The sequence below is a fragment of the Salarias fasciatus genome, chromosome 12, assembly GCF_902148845.1.
Source record: "Salarias fasciatus chromosome 12, fSalaFa1.1, whole genome shotgun sequence".
Classification (NCBI taxonomy): domain Eukaryota; kingdom Metazoa; phylum Chordata; class Actinopteri; order Blenniiformes; family Blenniidae; genus Salarias; species Salarias fasciatus.
In genome coordinates this window covers 3,367,684-3,394,006 of record NC_043756.1, presented here as the reverse complement: position 1 = coordinate 3,394,006, position 26,323 = coordinate 3,367,684, and the positions used below count along the sequence as shown (strand labels likewise).

The 26,323-nt window shown below is 41.8% G+C and overlaps 1 protein-coding gene across 1 annotated transcript in view; it reads right to left on the bottom strand.

The window, feature by feature from the left end:
• The window catches only part of npffr1l2 (neuropeptide FF receptor 1 like 2), a 51,253-nt gene extending 25,302 nt beyond the window's left edge, over positions 1-25,951 (bottom strand). The window contains exon 1 of the mRNA XM_030104999.1: positions 25,609-25,951. Within this exon, the coding sequence (XP_029960859.1) occupies positions 25,609-25,951 (343 nt within the window). The remainder of the gene's footprint in view (positions 1-25,608) is intronic.
• Between the last annotated feature and the right edge of the window lie 372 nt (positions 25,952-26,323).

Sequence of the window (26,323 nt, the reverse complement as noted above, 5' to 3'; positions counted from 1 at the left end):
ATAATTAAAGCAATTTTAATTACTTCAACAAGCTATCAGCCAGGTTAATTTTGTGCTCTGTTATCTATAGCTCAGGGCATTTGGCAATGCCTAATTGATTATTGCAGAGGCTGCTGGGTGCAATTCTGAATAGCAGCAAGATGCACGTCTCATAAGGTCAAATTCGCCTTGGAAGTCATTAAAAAGTCTTATTTTATTTGTCTTTATCACCTGCAGTCTTGCTTGTACATGGCAATTGATAGATGATTAATGATAATGGCCAGAGTGACTTTAGCTTTATAGTCCATCATCCGTCCATGCCAATGTCTTGTTAATGTTTCTAGTGTTTTTTCTTTACATACGCGTGTGTGTGTGTGTGTGTGTGTGTGTGTGTGTGTGTGTGTGTGTGTGTGTGTGGTTTCGTTATAAAATCGAAGCACCAACTCGTAGCCTGGCATGCTGATAACTCCATCATTTTCTGTGTAAGCATGGGGCTGTTCTGAAATGAAAATGATGCGTTTGCACTTGAAACGTCGTGCTTCACGGTCGTGGTTCAACATTCTGTCAACTCTGGTAGAGATGATTTTCATGCAATCTTGCAGAACAGCCGTCAGGGATCTGGTATCTGTGGTCTGGCTCTGTATTTGTTTAATTTTCACTTGTGTGTATTTGTGTTGAGCTGTGATTCCCCTTGAACGTTGCCTGACCTGCCCTCGTGGCCCTCCTCTATTTGCAGTTCCCTTATTTGTTATCGACTGTGACTCTTTGGTCTCTCCTCTCCCTGGTCTATAAATGTTTGATCCGTGCCAGGTCGTCTCTCTTTTCTGCCACTTTTCACAGTCTGAGCTGTGCTGAGTTCCATGACCTGTTTCTGAACGCGTCTTATTGGATCGACCGCTCGTGACTGAGCTGGACTGGAATAAAGTGTTAAACCTTGTTGTTTTAGCTGACAGCACAACCTGGCCAAACGAGGACCCGGCAGACCACGACGTGGACACAGCGGACGTCACCTGGCAGGCAGAGGACAGCCTGGTGGGAGACGCTGGGCTTAACGTGGTGCACCATGAAGAAATATCACCTTGTTAGCTGCTGGCTTTTTTTTCCCCGGTCCAGTCACTCCAGGGGTTATTCGAGTCATGCTCTGAAGTCTTCTGCACAGGTTGACAAGATCTCTAACAACAGGTGTGCAAGGTGACCTTGCAGTGTGTCAGAATCACATAGGAGAAGACTTTCAGGACAGATGAAAAGTTTATATTTAATTGGTCTAACTTTATTGAGTAAGAACAAAGCTGTATGTGGTAAAAGCTGAAGGCTGAAATGAGTTAGACAGCCCTGATCTGAAGGCTGCGAGTATTATAGCTCAAGTACTGCTGAATAGACCAAGAGACAATCCTTTAAAGTTGACAGATGAAACAAAAGCAAGTTGATGCATACATCTGTCATCAAGGTAAATACGGCTGCCTTGAACACTTTCACTTTGGATTGAACCTTTCTAAAAAGTCTGTGTCTGGGTTCACCTAAGATCTGTGAAAACCACTGCCTTCACATTATGCCATTTGCCTCACCTGTCAGCCACCTTCTTATATAAAGATCGCGCTTCCTCCTACTCACGCTCTCACCTTCACGGGGTGGGTGGTGGCGCTGTCTCGATCTCATTAGGTCTCAGGCGACATTCTGAAGCCAAGGTTCACTGAGATGTGAAGTTATGCATATCAGGGCACTTCAGCTTCCACTCTGCTTTGAGGTTTAAACATTCACAAACTGATTTCATAAAACGGCTCTACATTCATAACTGGGCTTGAGAGGCCACTCGAGAAGCAGTTTGCGTCACATGCAGCTGTTGCTGATTTAACAGCTGATCTCAGCGTGACACCAGCCTCTGCATCCAGAGAGATAAAGTCTCCTGGTCCAAATTCTGGCTGTAGAATCCATGTTGTGTGTATATGTGTTTGGTTTCATTACAACATGCTAACATATTTCAAAACACTTCGATGGGCATCTTTGTCAGAACATTGTCGTGTAAACACAAAACTTTTCTAAAACAAAAACACGAAAATGTTTTTTTAACTTGAAATGTCATCATGTAATCATGGCCTTGGCTGCCACACTCATTCACTGCTCCACTGAAGGCAAAACCTTCCGAGAACCTCATTACAAAATTCGATTTGTAAAATCTAGCAAAAACCCATCTGCAAAAGCTTGCCAAGGGCAGATTAAAATCACACCCTGCTCCTTGGCCATGACCACCAAATTAGGAAAAACATCCTTTCAAATCCACAGCAGGAGTGGGTTAGACAGAAGTTTGCTGTGTCAGCTTGTGTGAACGAGAGTAAACACATGGACAACATGAAGCATAAAGAACGGGTTCCAATAAATATATGATAGAAAGACAGAAAGATGGACTTCAACATTAAATGAACAAAAGACATCAGGGCCTCCAGCTGCCGCCAGTTGCTGTATTTGCTGCTCAGTCATCGAATATTTCTTTATCAGCGTTTGTCATTCCTGTTGAGCACAGCTGAGGAGTGGTAGGGTTGAGCAGGTGCTTTATCAGTGGGTGGGATGACACATATGACTTCTCATACATGCCCTCTCGCAGGTGTGAGCAATCATGTGGTTCAGTCAAATCATCACCTTCATAAAGAAAAAAATTGAACAAAAATTGATGCAGTGGGAAGAAAAATGACACACCAGGAACTGATTCCCTCCTCCTCAGATGAAATAGACCCCGCAGAGACTTTTGAATGAGAAGCTTGCGAGGCGTTTGCATCAATCTACACTGGAGAAAAAGTATAAATGCAGAACAACGGGACACACTCCTTCACCAAATCTGTCAGATATGATTTCTATTTACCATTTTGTATGTTAGCAGCTGGGGGTCCAAAGGGATGATCCGAATCAGAGTCAAAGTCCATGCAGAGTCCCTTCGGATGGCTCACCCTTCCTCTCGCAACTCCCATCTGTCGTAACCACTTACTCACTCCAGCAAGAGGTCTAACAAGAGGTCACATCTCCTCTTTGTATAAGTTATTTTCTTCGACTAACGACAATATTGTTAATGAGATAAAATCAAACTGGGAATCAGAACTTCAGTTTAGCCTTTCCGAGACCTTATGGGAGGGGGTTATAAAAAAATGTTAACTCATCATCTAGCTCATACAATTCAAAGTCCTTCACAGGTTACATTATAGTAAAGAACAACTCTCGAAACTTTACCCGGGCGAAATTGATGAAAAATGTAACAGATGTGCACAGACTCCATGTAATCTTACCCACATGTTTTGGTCTTGCCCCAAACTGTCTAAATTCTGGCGTTTCTTTAAAAAATTCTTTTCAGAAGTACTTGGCATAAACATAATCCCATCTCCACATATCGCTATTTTCCGCAGACCTCCAGACAACCTTCATATTACAGCCATTCAGAATAATGTTACAGCCTTCGCCTCTGTGGTTGCTCGTAAAAGAATTCTCTTATTAAGGAAATCCCCTCAACCACCGTCTATTAAAGTTTGGTTACATGACGTTTTATCTCTTTTGAAACCCGAGAAGATCAAGTTTTCGCTCAGAGGTTCATCAGACAGGTTTTACATTCACTGGAGACCACTACTCAACTATTTTGATAAGTTACCAGTACAAGAAACTTCTTTGCAAAGACCGACTATATGATCATATCCCCTGTGTCATCCCTTATGAAGCGGGCCGCCCGCAGCAGATAGCGCCCTCAAAGAACTGTTCATCCTGACACATTCCAGCATAGTTGGTTTATTTTGATACCAAGGAGTAGGCAGCAATCAACAATAGTATTTATTTGATTTTCACTCCCCCTCTTTTTTCCTTCTTGTCCTTTTTTATTTTTATTAGGGACCGAGCCCGAGGGCGAGGTGGCCTCAACTGAGGCCACCTTGCCTGGAGGGCAAGGCCTCTATTGTTCTTCGTTCGTTTCTTCTTATTATTATTATTATTTTCCTGCCTGGACATCGACGGCCAATTTGACCCCCTTAACATGCACGAAAACTCACTAAATTTGGCAGGCACATCAAGAGAGATGAAAAATTTTATAAAATAAAAAAATTAACCCCATCTGCTCTCTAGCGCCACCTAGGAACTAGCAAACACGAGAAACAGTAAAATCTCCACCACGGCCAGTGCGAATGTCTGAGACAGATCAAAGTACCGCCCATGCGTTCGTCTGCTCGATATCTAACAATTACGATCTGTCCACGATGACCTACATCCAACCGGAAGTCCAGTATTTCACGATCAACATAATAGCCAAAAGTTGCTGTATTCGATACCAAATTTGACCCGCTAAACATGAACGTCTAGTCACTAAATTTGGCAGGCACATCCAGACAATCATAAAATTTTCAAAAGTGGAAAAAGTAACACTATCACCCCATCTGCTCTCTAGCGCCACCTAGAAACAGTTAAATAGCCGCCACGTCCCGTAGGAATGTCGTACAGAGATCAAACCAATGCTCAGGCGTTCGTCTCATCGAGATCCAAAACTGCCCAAGAGGAATACCTATACCTAAATCCAACAGGAAGTCCGTTATTTCCCTTTCAAGATAAAATTTTCAGAAAATCACTCCTCATTTAAAAATTATCTGCTCTGAGACCACTTGTCGTAGAGATGTCAGGGTGGCGTGAAATCGTAGAGGACAAGTTCCTCTTCCAAAGTTGTTCAAAACTTTGTCAAAAGTCTCAGGGTGTGGATTTTATTAACCCTTAAAGTTTGAGTCTGAAAACTCACTTGAAGCACTACAATGTACGTTGCTACCCACACGAATGTCGTAGAGAGATCAAATTGACGTGGATGCATTCGTCTCATCGAGATCTAAAAATCTTTGATTGACAAAAATGTCCTAAATTGCACAGGAAGTCCGATATTTCCCTTTCAGTGTAAAATTTGGTAAAAAAAAAAGATTCCTACGCAACGGCCCGTGGGAATGTCGTAGACAGATCAAACCAATTGCTCACGCGCTCGTCTCATCGAGATCTAAAAATCTCTCATTGACAATAGTAACCTAAATCCAACAGGAAGTCTGCTATTTCCCTTTCAAAGTAAAAATCACTCCTCATTTAAAAATTTTCTTGTCCGAGACCGTTTGTCGTGGAGAAGTCAAAGTAATGCGGCCTGAAAGAGGAGAAGCTTCTCTACAAACGATGTTTCAAACTTTGTCAAAAGTCACACGGTGTGGATTTTATCAGCCCTTCAAAATAAAAGTCACATTTTTGGAAAAAATGGCCGCTGCAGTCCGTAGTAATGTCGTAGAGAGATAAAACCAATTGCTCATGTGTTCATCTCAACGAGATCTAAAAATCACCCATTGACACCAATAACCTAAATCCAACAGGAAGTCCACTACTGACCATATATGGGCATGCAGTGCAGTCGACAGCAGCTGTCATTAAAGGGTACATATGATGCTATTTTTCAGTCATGTCATATAGGCCTCTGAAGGCCTAAAACATAGTATTGAAGCTTCTTTACAACAAATTCATCCTTCTTTCAGAGTTTCAGCGATGTAAGAAGTCACTCTCGGTGCTAACAGCTAAATGTTAGTGGATGAGAGATGCTAACAGCTACATGTCAGCGGATGAGAGATGCTAACACCTTCATGTTAGTGTATGACAGATGCTAATATCTACATGTTAATGGATTGGAGATGCTAATAACTCCATGTTAGTGGGTGACAGATGCTAACAGCTACATGTTAGTGGATGGGAGATGCTAACAACTCCATGTTCGGTGACAGGGTGCTGGAAGTCTATGGAGGAGCAAGGTTCCCAGTGACCTGGACTTCAGTCACCAAGGTGCAAGGACGGCCTCAGTGGGGCCACCTTGCCAGAGGGCGAGGTCCCGTCCAATGCCGCTTGCGGCTTTAATTTTTTTTTGTGTTTGGTTTTGCTTTACTCTGTTTTGTTTCGTTTTGTCTTGTCTTCTTTTTGTTTAATTATTTTGTCTCCCTTCCCCAAAGGTATATTTTAATTATTTAAAAAGGATCATATTTCTGGGGTAGGGAGAAGGTTTGCTTATTGTTCACTCATTTATGTTCATTCAATTGTGTAAAAAGAAAAGATGTTATATCTGTTTAAACTGATCATCTATGACTTGCATCCCATAAATACAAATTCTCAAAAAAAAAAAAAAAAAAAGTCCATGCGGAGTTAAAAAAGAAAGAAAAAAATGGAAAGGGAAAGCAGGCAACGTGTTTCACAATAGAAGGAACTGATTCTCCCAACATCAGACAGAAAAACACACGGGTCAGGCAGAACTGAGCGCAGGCTGAACTTACATCTAGCAGCAGCAGAACCGAAGAAGACTCTGATTCAGAGGCGTGCAAAATATATCGCCTACGATCAGTTTCACGTTATGGAGTATTTGCAGTCATGTCAGTCCACTGTTAGCATATTAGCTTAGCCACTGGCATCAGTCTGCTGCTTCATGTGCGTTGCTCCTGGTCAGTGAGCTGTGAAAACCTCCTGGTGGTCCGAGACCACTGCAAGCAGGCGGCATGAAGGCATTTTAGTCCAGGATTATCCTGGACAAATTCCAAAATATGTTTGTTTTTTTGTTTTTTTTTTATATATATCTCAAGGATGGCTCTGAATCTGGTTAAAATATGACAGAAAATCACATGCAGACAGATCGGAACTGCTAATAACTTGGTGTTGTTGGGTGAGTCTAGAAACTGCGTCAAATAACAATCTGGAATTACGTATGCTTATTCTTCATAATTACTTGAGAATAAATATGCAGCAGACACTGGAGAATGCCCTTCCATGCCTGATGAAAAACCTCAAGCCTGGAGTGACGCCACTAATGCTTAAGTTTTGTGCAGCTCTTTCTCAAGGTCAGTGAGTCGTCATTTAACAAGGGAGTACGGCTCTTATCTGGACGCTTTCGAGTCTTTTCTGGGGCCACTGAATCCAGCAGACCTTGAAAGGCACTGCTGAAGCTTTCAGTGAGACAAGCCACTGGGGAAGGCTGCAGAAAGACCATATTCAATACATCAGGCAGTCTTTTATTTCAAATATCTTTTACAATTCAAATTTGAATACATTTTCCTCAAGCATGCAGGGCTCAGTTTTATTATCATTCCCTCCGTGCCACCCTGACCCTCCCCATAGAGGAAAAAAACAAAAAAAAACAAAAACAAAAACCATAATCTCAGACATCCTACTTCCAGAACCAACCCACACAGTCTCACTCATCACCCTTTCAGTTTTGGAGCTCTATTTTGAGCTTCATCCATGCTGCTGTGCTGAAGTTGTTCCTGCAAGGTATGATATGAGGGGTTTCCAAATATTATCAAATTGTGGAAATCTGTCTTACCAAACAAATGTTATCTTTTCAAGATGAAGTGTATTAGTTAAACCATCTAGCCACATTTTAGAGGCCAAGACAGCTTCTTTTGAGAAGTGAAGCCTACGTATGATTTAGGACTGGATGAGCCAGTGTTAGCATTATTTGAACAGGTGTGAATTCTTCCAAGCCTCTTCTCCCACAAATCCTCTGGAATAGGGTTACCAAATTCCTCTTTCCATCTACGCTTGTAATTTTCAGAGGAGGGGGAGCTGAATGATAAAAAAAAAAAAGCTATTATAGGTGAAGGAAATCAACTTCCTTTCACTGGGAGAGAGTTTGAAACATTTATCGAGTATTGACGGTGTTTCAGTCTCATAACCTTTTGAAGGAGTAACCTAAAATCCCAGTCTTGCAAGTGTTATGTTTTCTTATGTAATCTCTGATTTGCAAATAGCAAAAAAAAAAAAAAAAAAGAAGAGAAAAAAACTGCATTTCTTCTGGAGCTTCATGAATGAAGTAAAATCACCATCTCTGTACAAATCTGGAACAAATGAATACTTTTTTAATTCCCAGCCGAGAAGGCCTCATCCTGAGAGGAGGGGGCCAATTCAAAGTCGACTAGATTGTGTTCCAAATGCCAATCATGCAGTGTATAATGTGGTTACTGTTGTATAAGAGCCTATCGATCCTAGTTAGGGGTTAATAGGGCCGGCCCCCAAAGAATATGGGAAACAGTCTTTTTGCTCCATCCTCAGACAATCAGATAATGGTGCAGTTATATCGAGCCAGAAGGTAAAGGTCCTGATCACTGAAGCCGGAGGCTCGTCCTTCCTTGAGCTTTGATCTACAGAAGTGCTTTTTTTTTTTTACTTATTCTGCGAGTTTTATGCAAAGAAAATGAATTATTAATCAGTCTAGTTGCTTAATAAATTATTTTTTGAGGAAAATAAGGGTAATCTGAAATAAGCATAGTATCCGTGGGAGGAAAATCATCTTCATTGCTTTAGCTCTTTCAATTAAAGAAATTGGAATCATTTGGAAGAATGGTTTAATCTAAGGCATATCATTAGTTTCAAAATAAAAGGAGATCTGAGCTTTAGGACAGTCATGAAATTTCTTTGCAGTGAGTAATGTAGGCGGCACGGTGGAGCAGTGATTAGTGCTCTTACCTCACAGCAAGAATGTCCTGGGTTCACAGACCGGCTTTCCTCTGGGCAGGTGTGTGTGTTCTCTCTGGCTTCCTCCCACAGTCCAAAAACATGTACGTCCGGTTAACTGACAACCCTAAATTGCCCCGAGGTGTGAGTGAATGGTTGGCTGTTTGTATGTTGGCCCTGTTGGGGCCAACATATAAACAGGGGGACGTATACTGTATATTAACCAATGTAGGAGAGTATGGTCGACACCACCTCTCCTGCCACGCTCTCTCTGCCATTTTACTGTTAAAAAAGACCTTTGTTTAAAAACTGTCCTGGGTCTGCTGTGTCTGATGGAAGAAGAATTTCTGCACATGCTGTCAGAAAGCGTCTCAGGGAAGCTCATCTACAAGCTCATCACCTCACCAGGGTCTCCATCTGACTGCAGTTAGTCTTCGTAACAGACTTGAGTGGGCGAAGGCCCACATTCGATGGCTTCTGGCACTCTGGAGAGGTGTTCATTTCATGGACGAATCGCGGTCTTCACTGTACAGGCAGATGGCAGACGGCGTGTATGGCGTTGTGTGGGTGAGCGGGTTGCGGATGTCAGTGTTGTGAATGGAGGTCATGGTGGGGTGATGGCATGTGATGCACACTGAACACACTTTATTGATGGCGTTGTGAACGTAGAGACACCGTGACGAAGGCCCATCGCTGTGCCACTCATTCATGACCTTCAGCTCATCTTGCAGCATGATAATACACGACCCCATGTCGAAGGATCTGGACACAATTCCAGAAAGCTGAAAACATCCAGACATTGTTCTTGCATGGCCAGCATGCTCACCAGAGATGTCACCCACTGAGGATGTTTGGAATGCTCCGGATCGGCCGTATACAACAGTGTGCTTCAGTTCCTGCCCGTATGCAGCAACTGGCAAAGCCATCGACGCCGGGCTCACACAGGATGCGCTCCGACTGCGTTCCGTCTCCGGAATTACCACAGCACTGTCATTCACACCCCCTCCGGTTCATCTGCGGTCTGCTGGAGGAGGTTGCCAGATCCATCGCTCTCTCCCCCCAACAACATGAAACCTGTTTAACTCAATAGAAAGCAGCCCAAACCGCCATCTCTGTTGAAAATGCATGTTAAAACCGTATTTTTATAATAAAAAATATGTCATAAATACATAACCATTTTATCAACCTGTCCGACGTGTTCAAAAAAGAAGCCTTGTTTGGCACAAACCCGCCCCAATCTGGCAACACAGAGCCGCTCCGGTCACAGAGCTGTGTCGTTTGACTTTCCTGCAGTGACGAAGAGCAAAACTGTTCATTCTTCTAATGCGTATAATGACTACATGTTGTTTGTTCTCTATTCTACCAGAAGAAATAAAAAAATAGAATTTGAAGGAAAAATATACAACACAGATTTTATTTTGAAATCACTTATTTTGGAACACGTATCGAGTGTCCGTCCAGCACACGACTTGCTTCTATCTGGATTGACGCGGTAGGGCTACAGCGTCCGGAAAAATAGGATGCTAGCGGAAAGTTTCTGGAGCTCCGCAAGGGCTCCGGAGCCGGACCGCAGCCGGACCGTGGCCGGTGTGAACCACAGCGTTGATTTTAATGACTACGGATTAGCTGCGGTGTGAACCCGGCGTTAGAGATTTCACATAGAGCTATCCATGGTGCTGAAGTATCAACTTAAAGCAACACTAAGGAACTTTCAGTTTTTGTTGATTTTGGCAGCGCTAGTGGACAAAGCGGTAGTGTTTTGCCTGAAGGAATACTACAGTTCCCATGAGGCCTAGCGCGTGACGTCGTAAAATGCTGCTCCCAGTGGCGTGCTGTCGGACTGAACTCGCCTTCATTTGTTTCCAGTGGCTGTGTGAAGGACGGATAGCGACGAGGTAATGAATCTAATGGTGGCTAAACAATGTTCTATCATGATGTGACGCATGCCGTAAAGCAGTCCGCACATTTGGAGTGTTTTAGTGAGCAGGGTTCCTACCAGCCTCCTCACAGCTGCTCAGTCCAAGTGAAAGCGATACTGACGCCCTCAGGCCGTGACAGAGGGGTCATTCAACTAGTTGTAAGTCGATGTATCATCACAAAAGATATTAAAATTTTTTATTAAGGTTGAAAAGTTCCTTAGTGTCGGTTTAATACAGTTAATTGGTATACTGAGTGAAACACTCACATCCACACAGACATTAAACATAGAGCTGTCCGTGGTGCTGAATGGGGATGTGATGAGATCTTATGATATTAAATCATGATGATATTTCTCTTTTACAAGCTGTCTTGCAGGCACAAGGTATGAGGGCCCAATGCATGAGGGTGTGCAATAACCCCCCCTACACACACACACACACACACACACACACACACACACACACACACACACACACACACACACACACACACACACACACACACACACACACACACACACACACACACACAGTGTTCCGCAGCCGGAACGCATCCAGTGTGAGCCCCACGTGAGAGGAGTGGACCAACAATCCACTACCTGATCAATTCTATGTGTTGCACTCTTGAGGTAAACGGTGGTCACACCAGTGACTGACTTTCTGACCTTGAGAGAAATCAGCCTTTTTGTATACATAGTAAAAAATGTTCGATCTGTGAGTTCAAGCTCAATAAAAAATAGGAGCGGACAAAAGTGCTGAATTTATATTTTTGGTCACTATATCTATCCACTGTTTCACAGCTTTTTATCCAACTTAAGCCCTGTTTTTACGGCAGCAACATCAATGCTGAAGTACTGAAATCGATTTAAGACGGCATGTTCAGATCGTTGGATGTTTTATAACGCAACCACACGCACAGGTGTGCAGAGAACAATTCACAATAAACAACAATGGTGAGTACACGAACATTTAAATGAACTGACGGCCAACTTGGATTGCTATTCTGGATGACTTTAAAACATAAAGATAACAAGTCCAGCAGAATATTGACTCATGACATTCTGAAAACAAACATAGTTCTTGTCAGTCTGCTCGGTCATGTGCAGAAGAACTATTCACTCCAGCCATGGTGCACATGCACAATAGCAGTGCTTCAGAAAAGTTGTGTTTTTTCATTTATACGGAGGCAGCGCATTTTCTAAAAGTTCTCCCTTAGAAGACATTTTCAAAAAGCCATGTTTTAAGAGGCTCTGACCATCGTTGTTACGTAAACAGAGTCCCAAAACACAACGAAAACTTTGCGTTTTCACTTTGACAACACTGTAATTGAGGGCTTCTTCTTGTCGAAATGCTGTCATATAAACACATGTAAACGCACAACTACTAAAAGTGAAATGCTGCCTAAGTCAGTGAATGTTAATCACACATGATATTAGCCATAGTATCAAACGACGATTCAATGAATAGTGCTTCAAAAAAAAAGCACAAAAAAAAAAAACCTGTTCAAACCTGCATGCCGGTGGACTGACTGGTTTTGTAGACCTCATAACAAGAGCGTGAGTTTAGTCGTGGGCCTTTCCTCTGTGGAGTCTGAATGATTGTTTTAGGTTTTCTCCAGGTTTCCTCTCATAGCCCAAAATCATGAATGCAGATGAACTTGCCGATAAGTGAGCGTGGGGTTGTAGGTGACCTGTTAGTTGATTACTTGAACAGTGCCTCATGAAACTGAACTGGACAAACAGCTATAGAATATGTATGGATGGATTGAGTGTTATGCATAGAATAAAATAGGAAACACTGACATGCTGCACAAAGGGAACACAGCCTATAGCTACAGAAATCTCGCAGAACATATTTCCTTATGTTCACAAAAAATTACATCAGTTGAAGTGACATTTGTACTAGAGTGGAAAAACGTAGGAGTGAGGGCACGTTGCACCGACTACAATAAGTCAAATTCCCCCCACAGTGAAAAGTGTGAAGGCACCCTGCAAAGACTTCCTGTGAAGCGCTGAATGCTGCCTTCAGGCCAAACTGAGGTTTCCTCTGAGAAGAAAATTGTCTGTGAAGAATACAACTTATTGACATAAAAGAAGGTGGATTGTGTCATCCATGCACTCTTCAGGAAAAGAGCATGCTACATCTCGCACATTTTATAGCAGTTTATGGTTATTCAGCTATCCATTCATCCATCTGTTCAGTCTATCACAGGGCCAAACATAGAGAGACACACATCCACACACTTATTCCTGGTGAAATGTATTCCTTACAATTGGAAAAACTGAAGTTTTGCACACTACTCTTGCCAAATTAATCAAGACAAGTGCTTATTTTAGGTCCTTTACATTCACCATTTTAACTGAAATAAAAAACAAACTATGGAATGCACTGTGTCTATGATGGCCCATTAAAGACTGTGTCTTTCATAATCCTGGGTGGGCTGTGGATTGTGGAGCTTTACGCTGTTTGCATGTTTTATTGTGTGTGTGTTTCCACAGGTTTCCCCTGCAGTCAAACAGAGATCAGACGGTAGTTAATTAGTAACTCGAAATTGCCCAGAAGTGTGAATATGAGTGTGATACTGGTGAGTGTTCATTCTGGCAGATGGAGGGATGAAACAGACGTAGCTCTGGCCACACTGGGTTTTAATGTCGTGTACTTCAAGGTAAGAGAAGGGTGGAGAAACTGCGTTCTGCAACCATCTGCAGTGAAATATTCTTAAAGAGTGTGCAAACTGAAAATCAGCTGATAGAAAAGTCAGCTGTGGTATCAAAACTCCCCAGATATAGATACTTTACCAGGATATGCTGTTCAATGGATTTGCAGTACATGCAGCTCTATTGCTGGACTGGGAGTAGCAACACACTCTTGGAAGCACATTTTGTCTGGATTCCTTCGTCTTCGTGAAGATTGCTTTCAAATGCACTGACATTACTTTTTTAACCGGTTGTGCAAATATAACTGAGATAAGCGTTCCCATAACTGCAGGGTGATAAATTAATCCGATTTGTTGTAATATGCTGGTGCCAGCGAGTAAAAGCTAACACTGCCTTTAAAGCAGCGGATGTCAGACAAGCAGCCACAGCTTAGATCATTTTCCAAACTATGATACAGTTTGCAATCAACTCCACAAACCCAATAAAATGACTGACTTCCTGAGTGGCCTTTGTGTTTGTCTCATCGAAGATCTCAAACTTTACATGGTGAGAAAACTGCACCATAAGGCAAATTTCAAGGTTAAATATGAGTTATGTTAAAGACCATAATATTAATTCTGAACTCACTTAAGTCACATGTGAAGCAGCCGAGCACACACACACACACACACACACACACACACAGAGCAGTTGCAATGGCTTTCTAAGGCGTAGTAGCCATAAATTTTAATGAGCTAAAGTTATAACGGTATATACTTCACGGGCTGCATAAATAGGTCAGGATTATGCCTAATTCATCCTCCAACTGTAACAAAGGCTGTGTGTTAAAATGCCACTTCCCCAGAGGCTCTGCGTGGCCCAACGCAGCTGTTCCCAGCCCGGGGTCCGAGGCGTCAGAGGGCACAGGGAGTGCGCCAGGCTTGGTCCTCTTTGGGGAATGTGAAATATAAACTGCACACCAACGGGAAAAAATCAAAAGCCTGTATATTAACTACTTTAAAATATCACAAAAGGACATTATAGGTTTGAGCAGAAGTTCATTTTTGTGGGGCTCCAGAGAAAAAGGTTCAGGATTCGCTGCATTACTGTCAAGCTTTGTGCCAAACTGTCAATATGACCAGAAAATTAACAACTTTGATCTGGTTTAATGGCTGATTTTTCCACAGCCCCTTGTCTTATGGTGTTGAACTGCATCAGGGCACATATAGTTACCGTGCAGCATTAACAAAGAGCATCCTGGGGTGAAGGGTACTGCTCCGGTCCTCGAGGGCCAATTCTCTCCCAGCTCCAACGCAGCTGATTGCACTGGCAGCTCATTACTGGGCTTTTTTCCAAGCTTGAAGACAACATCAAGATGAAACATCTAAAACATGCAGGACGAGGGCCCTCGAGGGATGCAGTTTGACACGAGGAGTCGATGCTCCACACTGCATTCTGTAAACACAGTGGAATATCAAATATCAAATCAATATTCAAGCGAGTGAGGCTGGCAGAGGGTCCGTCAACTGGCTGTCACTGCACCGTTTTTCTATGTGATGATAACTATTGTACCATAGCAGTACAACATGGTTTAATGAGTGCAAATGAAAAAGAAAAAAATGTCCGGAAGGATACAATGCTACTTGCATAAATCCCTAAGGTAGTGAATGTGTGGCACAAATCCTTAACCCTGTGAGATCCACTGCTTGTACCTAAAAAGAACAACAGTATTTTTTTCCCTTCAAAAGACCACATTTACATAATCAATGGGTCCTGTTGTTGAACCCCACCGTACCAATCAATGGTAAATGTGTTTATTGATTTGGTCTTCAGGGCTGTGAACTCGAGAAACTGGCAAACTTTGCTTTGGACTGTGTTATTCGACTGGATTCCTCAAGATTCAAGTAAATACAACTGCTTAAATACTTTGTTTTTAATGATTTCAATGTCTAAGACACGTACTGTAGATGTTTATCTATTGTAGAATACATTCATTAAATGTCATTTTGAGCATGTCTAAGTAGCTCAAGTAACTGCATTTATAGTCTGTCGTTAGTAAACACAGAGAGAACAGCTCATATTCACACACCTGCAGCCTGTTCAGAGTCACCTGTTGATTCAACATATCAGTCTCAAATTGTGGGAAGATGCTGGAGTTCCTGAGGAAAGATTCACACATCGGAACAGGAATAAAGTGCAAACTCCAGTCCTGCAGACCGTCTTACTGTGAGGTGACACTGTGTAGCACGACCACACAATCCCCCTTCTACGCATTCTTGAAATGAGAAGTTATGATAAAAAATACTGTAGTATTACATGTGTGATTTTTTTTTGTTTCATTTCACCATCCAACCATTCTGATCCTAACTCAAAGCTGACTCTGGCTGCAAAAGGCAGTGTTCGTCATTTGGACAGGATTGTATGACGAAGCTACAGGATATAGCAAAGATGAGTGTCATCTGTAAAAGCAAGAGCATGCACATGAAAGGCTGAACGAGGGCAACAACTACCCCACATTTTATTGGCTTTTCATTTTTGCATTGCAAATTATTCCGTTTGTTCAATTCATCCAATCTGTGCGCACCTGCTGTGACCTCCTGTGGTTCAACATCGATTTTTCTCTATAAATGAAACAAACTTGATAACTATCGGCACCTGCACAGACGCAGGGAGAATTATAGCCCCGCTCCATTTGCTGATGAAAGCCTGATGGTTCAACTGTCTGTTTAGTTTCTGAAAGAAGAAATCAACTGCACTGAATTCATCATTTAGAGTCAGAAGGTGTAATCACACTTCTGGTTCGGCTTGAAGCAGGACAAAAAAAGGTAAGGATGCAAAAGCAAGCTGCCAATCGTGTCCTCGGTTTCAATATCAATATCAAATGTATGCATTATAGCACATTAAAAAAAAGGTCTATGGCCAGCCAAAGTGCTTTCCAGTCCAATATAAAGCCATGTTGTGACACTTCGAGCTGCCATTGCCTTCATTTTTCATGTGAAAACAGCTTGTTTGTTAGTAAACTTGGACTGCCCTCCTGGGGGTTTAGTTGCTCTTGTTTGGAGCGAAGCAGGGTTCCAGTTTATCCAACATTTATATGCTTCTACAAAAGAACAAAAAAGAAAACAGAGCAATCGCTCCACAGTTTGTGAAACTGCTGCCTAGTGTTTACACTTCCTCAGCGCCGGCCAAATACACCCAATCAATACCCTCAGTGACACCAGGGACGGCAGGAGAAAAGAATTCCCCATGTGAGTCAGTAAACTGCACGGTTACATTATTTGTTTTTTGTGTGTTTTGAGTTATCCACAGTTACGAGGTGGCAGGAGGGAGAAAAAAAGTCAGAAGAGATGTGTTTCTAATAAAGTCTTCATGTGTTTTTCTGCCTTCCATAAGCCGACTGGGGCTGTTAATGTGGAGGTTTCCATCAAAAAAAATGCTGCATTTTTATGATTTGAACCCCTGATTCTAGTTCATTTAAATACACAGCCCTTAAAGCAACACTAAGGAACTTTCAGTTTTCGTTGATTTTGGCGGCGCCAGTGGACAAAGCGGTAGTGTTTTGCCTGAAGGAATGCCACAGTTCCCATGAGGACTGGCGCGTGGCGTTGTAAAACGCTGCTCCCGGTGGCGTGCTGTCGGACTGAACTCGCCTACATTTGTTTCCAGTGGCTGTGTGAAGGACGGATAACGACGAGGTAATGAATCTAAATGAATCTAATGGTGGCTAAGCAATGTTATATCATGATGCTGAAAATAAACGTTTAACTTTGGTAAACGTAACTTTGTTTTTGTGCCGCTTTTCCCCCCTCGGAGACCATGGCGTAAAGCAGTCCGCACATTTGGAGTGTTTTAGTGAGCAGGGTTCCTACCAGCCTCCTCACAGCTGCTCAGTCCAAGTGAAAGCAATACTGACGCCCTCAGGCCGTGACAGAGGGGTCATTCAACGAGTTGTAAGTCGATGTATCATCACAAAAGATATTAAAATGTTTTATTAAGGTTGAAAAGTTCCTTAGTGTTGCTTTACAAAAAGACAGAGAAAACTGAAAGTTTTTATAGTTTATTTGAATCTGTGGTTCTCAGGTGTTTTTTTTAACTTGTCCAAGTTATTGAATGACACTAAATGGTAAATGGACTACACTTATATTGCGCTTTTCATCTGCATTAGCAGAGCCCAAAGCGCTTTACACTGCTTAACACTACACTGCAGAGCAGCTAGCAAGTGGCAATGCCAGAGAGGGACATTTCTCCTTTTATGCTCAATCAGCTGTGCTTTAATTAAAACCAAAACTCTTTACTTCAATAACTTCACACTTTAAAAAAAAAAAGATTCACCAGTGCTTTCATGCACAAACATGAAATGAAGTCAAACTACTGAAAAGTAATTTCTAAAAGTCTCAAAATATGCAGCTTTAGCTGAGTATCCACTCGGTGAATAAATAACCGAGTCCTCGTCAAACTATTCAGTCAGTTGTACAAGGGTGGCATAACAATCAGTACATTTCAGTATGTTTTCAGGTGTTTTCATGAAAAAAAATTAATGAAATTAATTGTGCGACTGCTGACAAATATTTAAAAAAAAGCTCAAATTATGTAGATTTAGCTGAGAATTCTAACTGAGTGAATCTAACACAACCAATACTGTACTACGGAGAAAAGTATTTATACAGAAACCCAAAATGGAAAAAAGTGCCGTTTGTAAGAACCCGAGTATCATAGCTCATTCGTGTCAAGAGTGAACGTGTTTTGATCCAAAATGCATCGGTCAGCCGGTCAAACAGCGGTCGATTGCGATCTTGCAAGAGTTCTCTTATTTTTTCCTGCAGTTCCAATAAACACACGAGCGCTTGTCCACGCCGCAACCCCTGCACCTCTGAGTGCAACAGCAGCGTTGGATGTGCGTCATCCTCACATAGCTGGCAAACAGTCTCTTGTTAGATGGGCGAGCCTTGATGAAGGTAACGACTTTAAATTCTGTCTTTAACGGTGTTGTCGGAGAGTGGGACAGTTCTGACTTTATCCGCAGCATGTGATCCACACAGTTTTTGATTGTATTTATATATTTCTACTCCACTAGCTTATGCAGCACAAGGTTGTGTATTGAATCGAGTTGAAAAGTGGCATTCAGTTCAAACACCCTCTATTCTCTATGTGTGTGTGAGAGTGTTTCAGATACGATCAGTCACTCACTGTCAAGTCAACTAAGCTTTACATGCAAGAAAAAAAACATCTTTGGTTTCTTACTCTATGGCACACTGAAATTGACTCCTTGGATGAGAGGTTGACATGATTTTTCAATCCCAACACCCTGCTGCTGTGCATGTACGCCATGGCCAAAGTAAATAGTTCTGCACATGCTCAGTAGATCGACAATAAGAACGACGTTTTCCTCCAGAGTGTCAAGACTCCCAGTTCAGATTCTCCTCGACGACGTAGTTTTCGTCAACGGTCACCGTAATAAGAATCACTCAGTTGTCCGTTCATACCAGTATCTGTGTTCTCCCACTGTGTGGCTTCATGACAAGAACAAACAACAGCACCCACTAGTGGCCCAACATAAAAACTACATTGTTTTCTGATTTTCTACCTTTTCCGTACAAACAGACTTTCAGAATATTTTCTGAAAACTTTTCTAAAACAAAAAAATGAAAAAAAAAAACAATGTGTTTTCACATTTTTCACAAACAGGACCTGAGTTGAATGATAGGAAAAGCCACGCAGACGATAGATGGTTTATGCAGCTCATTTAAAGCAGCCACAGGTCCCTGTTCCACAACCAAAACCTTTGGAGTTACTATTGATCAGCAATTACATTCCGTAAGAGAGATTTGGAAAAAAAAAAAAAAAAACAGTTATTGTGCTCTGCTGCATTGAATAAATGATTGCTCACACTGTTACTCACAATTCACGCTGTTTTTTTTCTCAAGATTTATGTGAGAAAGAAAACTGTCTCTTCTGCTTCTGGCTTGATAACAGCAGCAGGTCCACTCACAACTGACTTCATGATCAATTTTAAAGTTCATCAAGGTTCAGCCAGACCTCACGTCTCAGAAATGCTGACCCTTCATGAACCTGCTGGCTGGTTTTGATCCTCAGGTAGGTTGTTCCAACGTTTGACGCTGAAAACCAAATGAGGCCGTTCAGCTTTGAACTGACCTGCCGGAGGAAATCAGACCTGCAGTGTCAGTCACTCCTTTTGAATCACTACTTTTTTATTTTGTGGTCTACATAACTCTGCATGTCCAAAGTCTGCTCCAATCCATGTTAACTTCTCTCTTATGTGTGTGTTTTCTCCTGATATTCCAAAAAAGCATCTACCAGAGCCCCGGTGAGTTTTTCTTTTGATGATCAGTCTGTTTCATTGTTTTTGTTCCCATCAAAATCACTCTGTCAAGGGTGTCAAACATGAGGCCTGTGGGCCAAAACCAGGAAACTCCAATCCAGTCCAACAAACCACCAAGCCAATTTTTGAGATTTCAAAGAAACTATTGATTTTTTTTTTAAAAAATCTATTAAGAGGAACAGGCACTGGTGTTGTCACGATACTAAATTTCCTCTAGATGTGAATGTGTGTGTGGTTGTTTTTCCTTTATAGACTGGAGGCTGGTGCAGGTGTATCCTGCCAGAATCCAAATCGACTGGAACTGCCTCCAGTGACCCCTGCAGAGGATTAAGTGGTATTAAAGATGAAATAATGTTTCTTGAAACGTGCAGATTCCCATATAATGGAAAGCAATCAAGCTCACACTCACGAGGTATGTCCAGAATCCTGGGGTTTTGATTGATGACTTCTTCGCTGGTACAGCTTACGTAGCTTCTGTTGCACAGTCGATCCATCTTGTTCACAATCAATGTCAATACCCTGTTTATTTGCGCATGCGGCACTGCTCCTGGTACAGTCGATCATGAACTCATCCATCAACAGCTGCAGATTCCTTCCAGCACATTTCAGCACATGCACACTCCGTTTTCTCAGCATTTCTGGTCTTGACACTCACTTAAAAAGCAGCCAATGAAACAACTCTCCGCTATCTGGGTTCCTCCAGGCAGGTTCACGCACTCTTCCACTTCCTTCCTCTCTGCCATGATAAAACGCCTGACACTCTGACCATCACAGGGCTCCAACTCTAAAAACTTTCCTCCTCCGTCGTCCGTTTCTGGCAGAATGAACCAAATTTCCCTTCAAGAAAAAACATTTTCCTGCCGTGCACAGTCCTTTGCAAGCTCTGTCAGTTTTGATGGAAACTCTCGATCACTGCACTAACTCAGGTTCTCTTCAGACCAGAACCTTGTTGCATGAGCTCTCACATGCGCATGAAGATGCATGAAAATATGCACTGCAGTAACAGAGTATTTGTGCTTCTTTAGTAGTACTTAGGCGGTTTATATTTCCGTTGTACAGATACAGACGGTACTTTTTCCTCCCTAAATTGACTCATTACTTATTTCAAATTCAGTGGCACGTCAAACTCATAAGCTTGCAATGCATACAGCAGTACATCCAGCCCTTTAAATGCAGTCTATTAAAGCTTGACAGCCTTTGCCTAAATGATAGTAAGAACGATCCTTTAGTGAAGTTGATGAAGACAATGAATTTACGAGAGATCGGTCACATCAATGTTTGAATGCCGAGGTTGCGACTGAGAGATCATTCGTTTGGACCTCCCTGTTCAACCTAAAACTGCTGAGTTACATGAAACTTCGACCAAATGAAGGAGTCGAAGAACAAAACAATGAACACTCGTGCATTGCCAACGACTGCGTTTAGCCTTCATAGTACGTATATGAAAGAGAAATTCAAACTTGCTCGTTCTTCAGCAGATGCACTGCTGGTCTTGTTGTGAGAGGTATTTCCTCAGCTGGCCCCCAATGGCTTTTATTTGCATGACTTTAACCCCATGCGCACAGAAATATATTTCAAGAGAAAATGCCTTTTTGTTTGCATTTACAAGGCAACATTTGTGAAATCAATATCCAAGCCACATGGTTGTCTTGTGAAACATCTAACGGGTGTTTTTGTTGTTGCGATGAAACTACAGACAAATGTGCACAGAGAACACTTTCCTATAAACATTAACAATGACCCAACACTGACAGTCGTACAGGCAGGCGAACAAGTTGGATTGTTATTACAGTGACTGTCGACTCTAAAACCACCAAATCTAGGAGAATCTTCACCGGGAGTCAAGACTCCACAGAGGAAAACGTTCTGATTGTCCATCGACTGAGCAAGTGCAGAAGAACTATTTACAACAGCTGTGCCACGCATGCGCAGTAGCCGCATTTCTGCCGTTTCCACAGAGACGGAGTTGAAGGGTTTTCAAAAGGGAGTTGCCTTTTTTTTTCTGTTGTATGTCGTATAAAAAGAGACTCAAAACAACCTCTTGACGATGCTGTGGCCTTATATTCTTTGTGCAAAGCAACAATTAAAGCTCACTCATGTCGCATTTGCCACAACAAATGATAATTACATAATTACAATGACAGTTGTTGAGCATATGGATGTGCATACATTGGTAAATGTTGATCTTCTTTCCTGTACAGTGCAGTCCCATTTTAGACAGCGGTGCCGTGAATGACGGCACGCCACTAATACAGCATTGCTATAGACTGTAATTCTGACTTCGATCTGCCAAAACAGTAATACAGGAATTGGAGACAAGGTTTGTACAGTGCATATTCTTCTCTGTTTAACCAAAATGAAGCCTATTTTAACTTCCACTAGTTCTCCAAGAGCTCTGCACTCATTTTATGAAGAGATGAAGGTTGATTACGCTGCATTGGCTTCCTTTTCCAGACAGCAAATGCAAATCACAGTGCTCCCGATGAAACTGTATTTTGCTTCCATCTATAGTCCTTTTTCACTGCTTTAGTGTCCTCACAGAGCTTAATGCTTTTAGTAACACAAACACGCGCACACACAATGTGACGACTGCCAAGCAAAGCGCTCAATCCATCTGTTGGAGTTCAACGTCCAGCTCAAAGACACTGACATATGGACAGCGGAGCATTGATCCATAGCTGCCCTGAATATTAAAACGTCATAATAAAAACATAACAAACAAACGAAAAACACCCAAAGGAGATAGAATTCATTCATCCCATCATAGAGTAAGCGCTCAGGTCATTTAATAGTCCAACATTTCCTATCACAGTTATGCAGATGACACACAGGTAAATATGTCAGTGTCAGGGAATGACTACAGACCGTTATACCTGCTGAGTGAGAGTAGGATTAAAATAACCACTGGATGTTCCAGAACATTTTGCAGAAATAACTGAGGTCATTGTTTTTACTTCCAAAGAGTAAAGATTAAAGATCAGTGTGCATCTGTCAGTCACTCAAAACAACAAATCAAGACAGAAATCTGGGAGTAATTTTGGCCAATTATCAACAAATAGACAATAACAAAAGCAGCTGACACCCATCTGAAAATTACTGGAAGAATAAAAGGAGTTCTGACCCAAAAATATTCAGAGAAACCTTACTGTGTATTAGGGCTGGGCGATATGGCAAAAAAAAATGATCACGATTTTTTTTTTCATATCATTCAATCTCGATTAAAATCACGATATGTTATATTGTTTTTAAACCAGTTTTAAAGCATCTGCACTGAAAACTAGAACTATAGAATAGATTAACATTTTATTAACAAACCAAGTAAATAGCAATGCAAATTAAATAATATAAACATAGAAAAATATAAGAACAATCTCACTGAACAGTGCAGTAAATGGGAAAAAAAATCTAGCACCAAGATAATAAAATCTTGCGATGCATCGTTTTTTCAGTAAAAGAGAAGAACTGAACGATCGTTAGTTACAGTGTTACAGTTTACAGCCCTGAGGATTTTTGTTGCTATAAAAGATTAAAAAGCTAAAGAAACCGCCTGGAGATAATGAAGGTGCTTTAGAATGTAAACATTATTTTCAAGTTCTGATGCTAAATATGCTGCTGCCATCATTAATGCTTGCATCAAATGTACAAAATTTCAATAATCTAGATTGGACAGATTAGATTTAAAATGTAACGGTGCAAAACTGCAATAATATAAAAAAAAAACAAAAACAAAAGTAATCGTTTTTCTCCTCTCAGAATGTTGCTCGTATGGTGCAGTGGCCTGAAAAGACGACACTGGCTGCGTTTACGTGCAGTCAATATTCGTGTTAAGATAAATATTCTGGTTTCTGAAACATAATAACCCCAGGGAGATCCTCATTCAGACCACGGCGCACAGACGACGCCATGACTGCATTTACACTTCATGCCACTAGGTGTGCTGTTTGCATGTTCAACCTTATTTTACACAGACACCACAGAAGAAGCAGGGCGCTGCAGCGCTGCAGGCTCTCTCTGCATGTTTTTAGAAGAAGAGCGTTAGCGGCAAGACGTCGTAATATGTTCAATGATGCGATGCACCGTCATTTTCAGTAAAAGAGAAGAACTGAACGATTGTTAGTTAAACTGTATCACAAGTAGTTCCTGGACTCAAAAGACCAGATTCCTAACAGATCGGTGAGCTAGCAGCGGTGCGGGTGGAGCAGCCTTTCCTGTCAGCAGCAGCCTCATCTTCAGAGGATAACGCCGAGGCAGGGCTGACTTCATCTGCTTCACTGCCCTCTGCTCCACGTTCAGCTCCATCTCTGTTTACTTCTCAGACAACTTATACAGGCGGAAGTTGAGCAGGAAAAAGTCAACCGTGTCACCCACATTTCTGCCATGTCTGATCGAGTAAATGTGCTCACAGCTGATCACCGTGATCGACTGGAAATTAATCGCGATCACCAATCACGATCATATAATCGCCCAGGCCTACTGTGTATAATGTGTTAGGCCACCTTTACACTGCAAATCTTGATGCACGGATCGGATTTGCTGCTTGAATCTGTTTTCTTTCTTCTTCTTTTTAACCCTGCTGTTACACATATTTTATCAAGTGACCCTTATCTGATTACACTCGCCGAACAACATCAGAAACACTGCACGTGAGTGGTTTTTACGGAACATTTTCCTTTTTCTAATCACTTTAATATATTTCTTCATTTGAATCACTTAAGATTAAGACTCTTGATCACCTTGTTTTAATGTATTTCCTTATGAAGAATTGTGTCTGAATGGTGCTGTGCAACTTGCCTTGCCGAAATGTAATCAAGCAGAAGTATGGAGATGCAGACTCCCTTACCGACAGCAGCTCTCACCCTGGTTTGACTTCATAAGAAGCGACTGGCCCTTTTTTACTTGTTATGAAGTGTGGGATTTGAGAATTCTTTCTGAGCTTAAAACACACACACACACACACACACACACACACACACACAATTCCATAGACTACATTATAATTAGCAAAGTTACTGACAAAGCCCAGTTTGAACAGTTTGTGATGTTAGCAAAAGTATTTTAGTCATAAAAGCATGGAGCGAAGAAATACCTCTGTAGCCACCTGAAGTGAAACTGTCAGCCTGAACCACGAGCAACACAGTTAATCAAGTAAGTTTGTATGAAAGACACCAAAAGGTAAAACTAATGGTGGTGAAAGTTGTCAAAGCTAATTCACAGAGCTTTTCTTAAATGCCTCTATAGCGGATCAGACTAATGTGGAGCTCTTAGTCTGTTCATAATGGTGCTCCACTGTAAAAGAAAAGAAAAACTGAGAGAGAGAGAGACGGATCTATCATGCATTGGAGATACCTGGGTCTCTTGGGTGTTGGAAGCACTTAAAGAATGAAAGTAGTAATGGAATCAAAGGATTGCGCAGAGAGAGAGAGAAAGGTATTATCTAGGACTCCTGTGAAATCCTGGGTTTTTCAAAGTGTGCATTCAGCAGCAGAAAGAAAGTGTTGAAAAGCAGTTTCAAGCTGGCCTGATCTGAGTCCAGACTCACATTCAACTGACAACACTTTGGAAAAAGCTGAAATTTCCTGTTGCTGAAAGGTCTCTACACTTCAGAGAGCTTGAGTGCATTGTGGCGGAATAATGTAAGAAAATGAAGCTTTCTGATGGAAACACAGATGAACTCAGCATTTATGGACCTTCAAGCTGTCACGGTTCACGGCTGCTCTTGTGTGTTTCGTGGTATTCTGTCTCTGGTTCCAGGCTCTTTGGCTTCCCCTGCTCGTGTGCCGATTCCATCCATATTGAGAGGAGTCAGTTGAGGTGGTGCCCCTGGGTCCATGTACCTTTTGGCCATTTCGTTTTCATTTTACTGGAGAAATCCATAAACGGGAATCAAGTGGATTTCCATTTTCCGATTTGAGGTTTGTAGACAAAAACTAGGAGACGGCTCGTCTCCTGTTTCTTGTTTGGAATTTAGAAACTGAAAAATGGAAAACGAGCCTTTATCTGATTTCCCATTATGTGTTTATTAAACAAAAGTCAGGAACTCAAATCAAAGCAAAAAATGAAAGTACGCAGGCTGCCTTTTTTAAGAGGTTTACCAGACATGGCCGACTGGCTCAGAGTTCAAGTTTAATTTAGTTATTCCCAACTCGCTTTGACATCTGGGTTGAAGGCACCAGAGAATTTTGAGACCTCAACGATTTTCTTTCTTCGATTCAACATTTAATTGAGCCCAAACCGATGCGCACATCACATCATATTACACACATACCTGTGATGAGGTTGTCCACCAGAGTCGTAGGGATGCAGAAGATCCCCACCAGCAGGTCGCTGATCGCCAGGTTGAAGATGAAGAGGTTGGTGACTGTGCGCATGCGACGGTTTTCCAGCACGATGAGACACACCAGGATGTTTCCCACCATGCACAGCAGGAAGATGAAGGAATACGCCAGGATGTAGGTGGCGGCGACGTACAGCGAGTGCTGGTAGTAAGGGAAAAAGGTAACGTTGGTGACGTTGACGGCGCCGTCCAGGCTGGCGTTCAGAAAGCCAGCTGCGAAGGCTGATCCCTCCGACTCCTGCCCCTCCTCACCCATACTGTCCAGCATCGACATTCCTTGAATGAGCCAGCACTGCAAGGAAAATGAAGGAATAACAAGAGATCCTTAATCCTTCCTCCTGATTCAAATACTACTGGAAACATCACATGATTTGGTCAAAGTGTTAAGAATTGTATTTGTTTTATATGAATATAAATGTCTTCTCTGTGTCTGATGACCACATTGTTTTCTGTGTTTCTAGTTCGTAATGTTCTGCTCAGTTTTTTGCTTTCTGTTTTCATCCGGAGCAATGTTATGTCATGTTTTTTTTATTATTATGATTCACTCACCCTCTTTTTTGTGCAGTGTCTGACTGTGTTTGAGACTCTGTGTTTGTGCAGTTATAATGATCCTACAGTGATTCACATTAACTTGGTTCAAAGCACA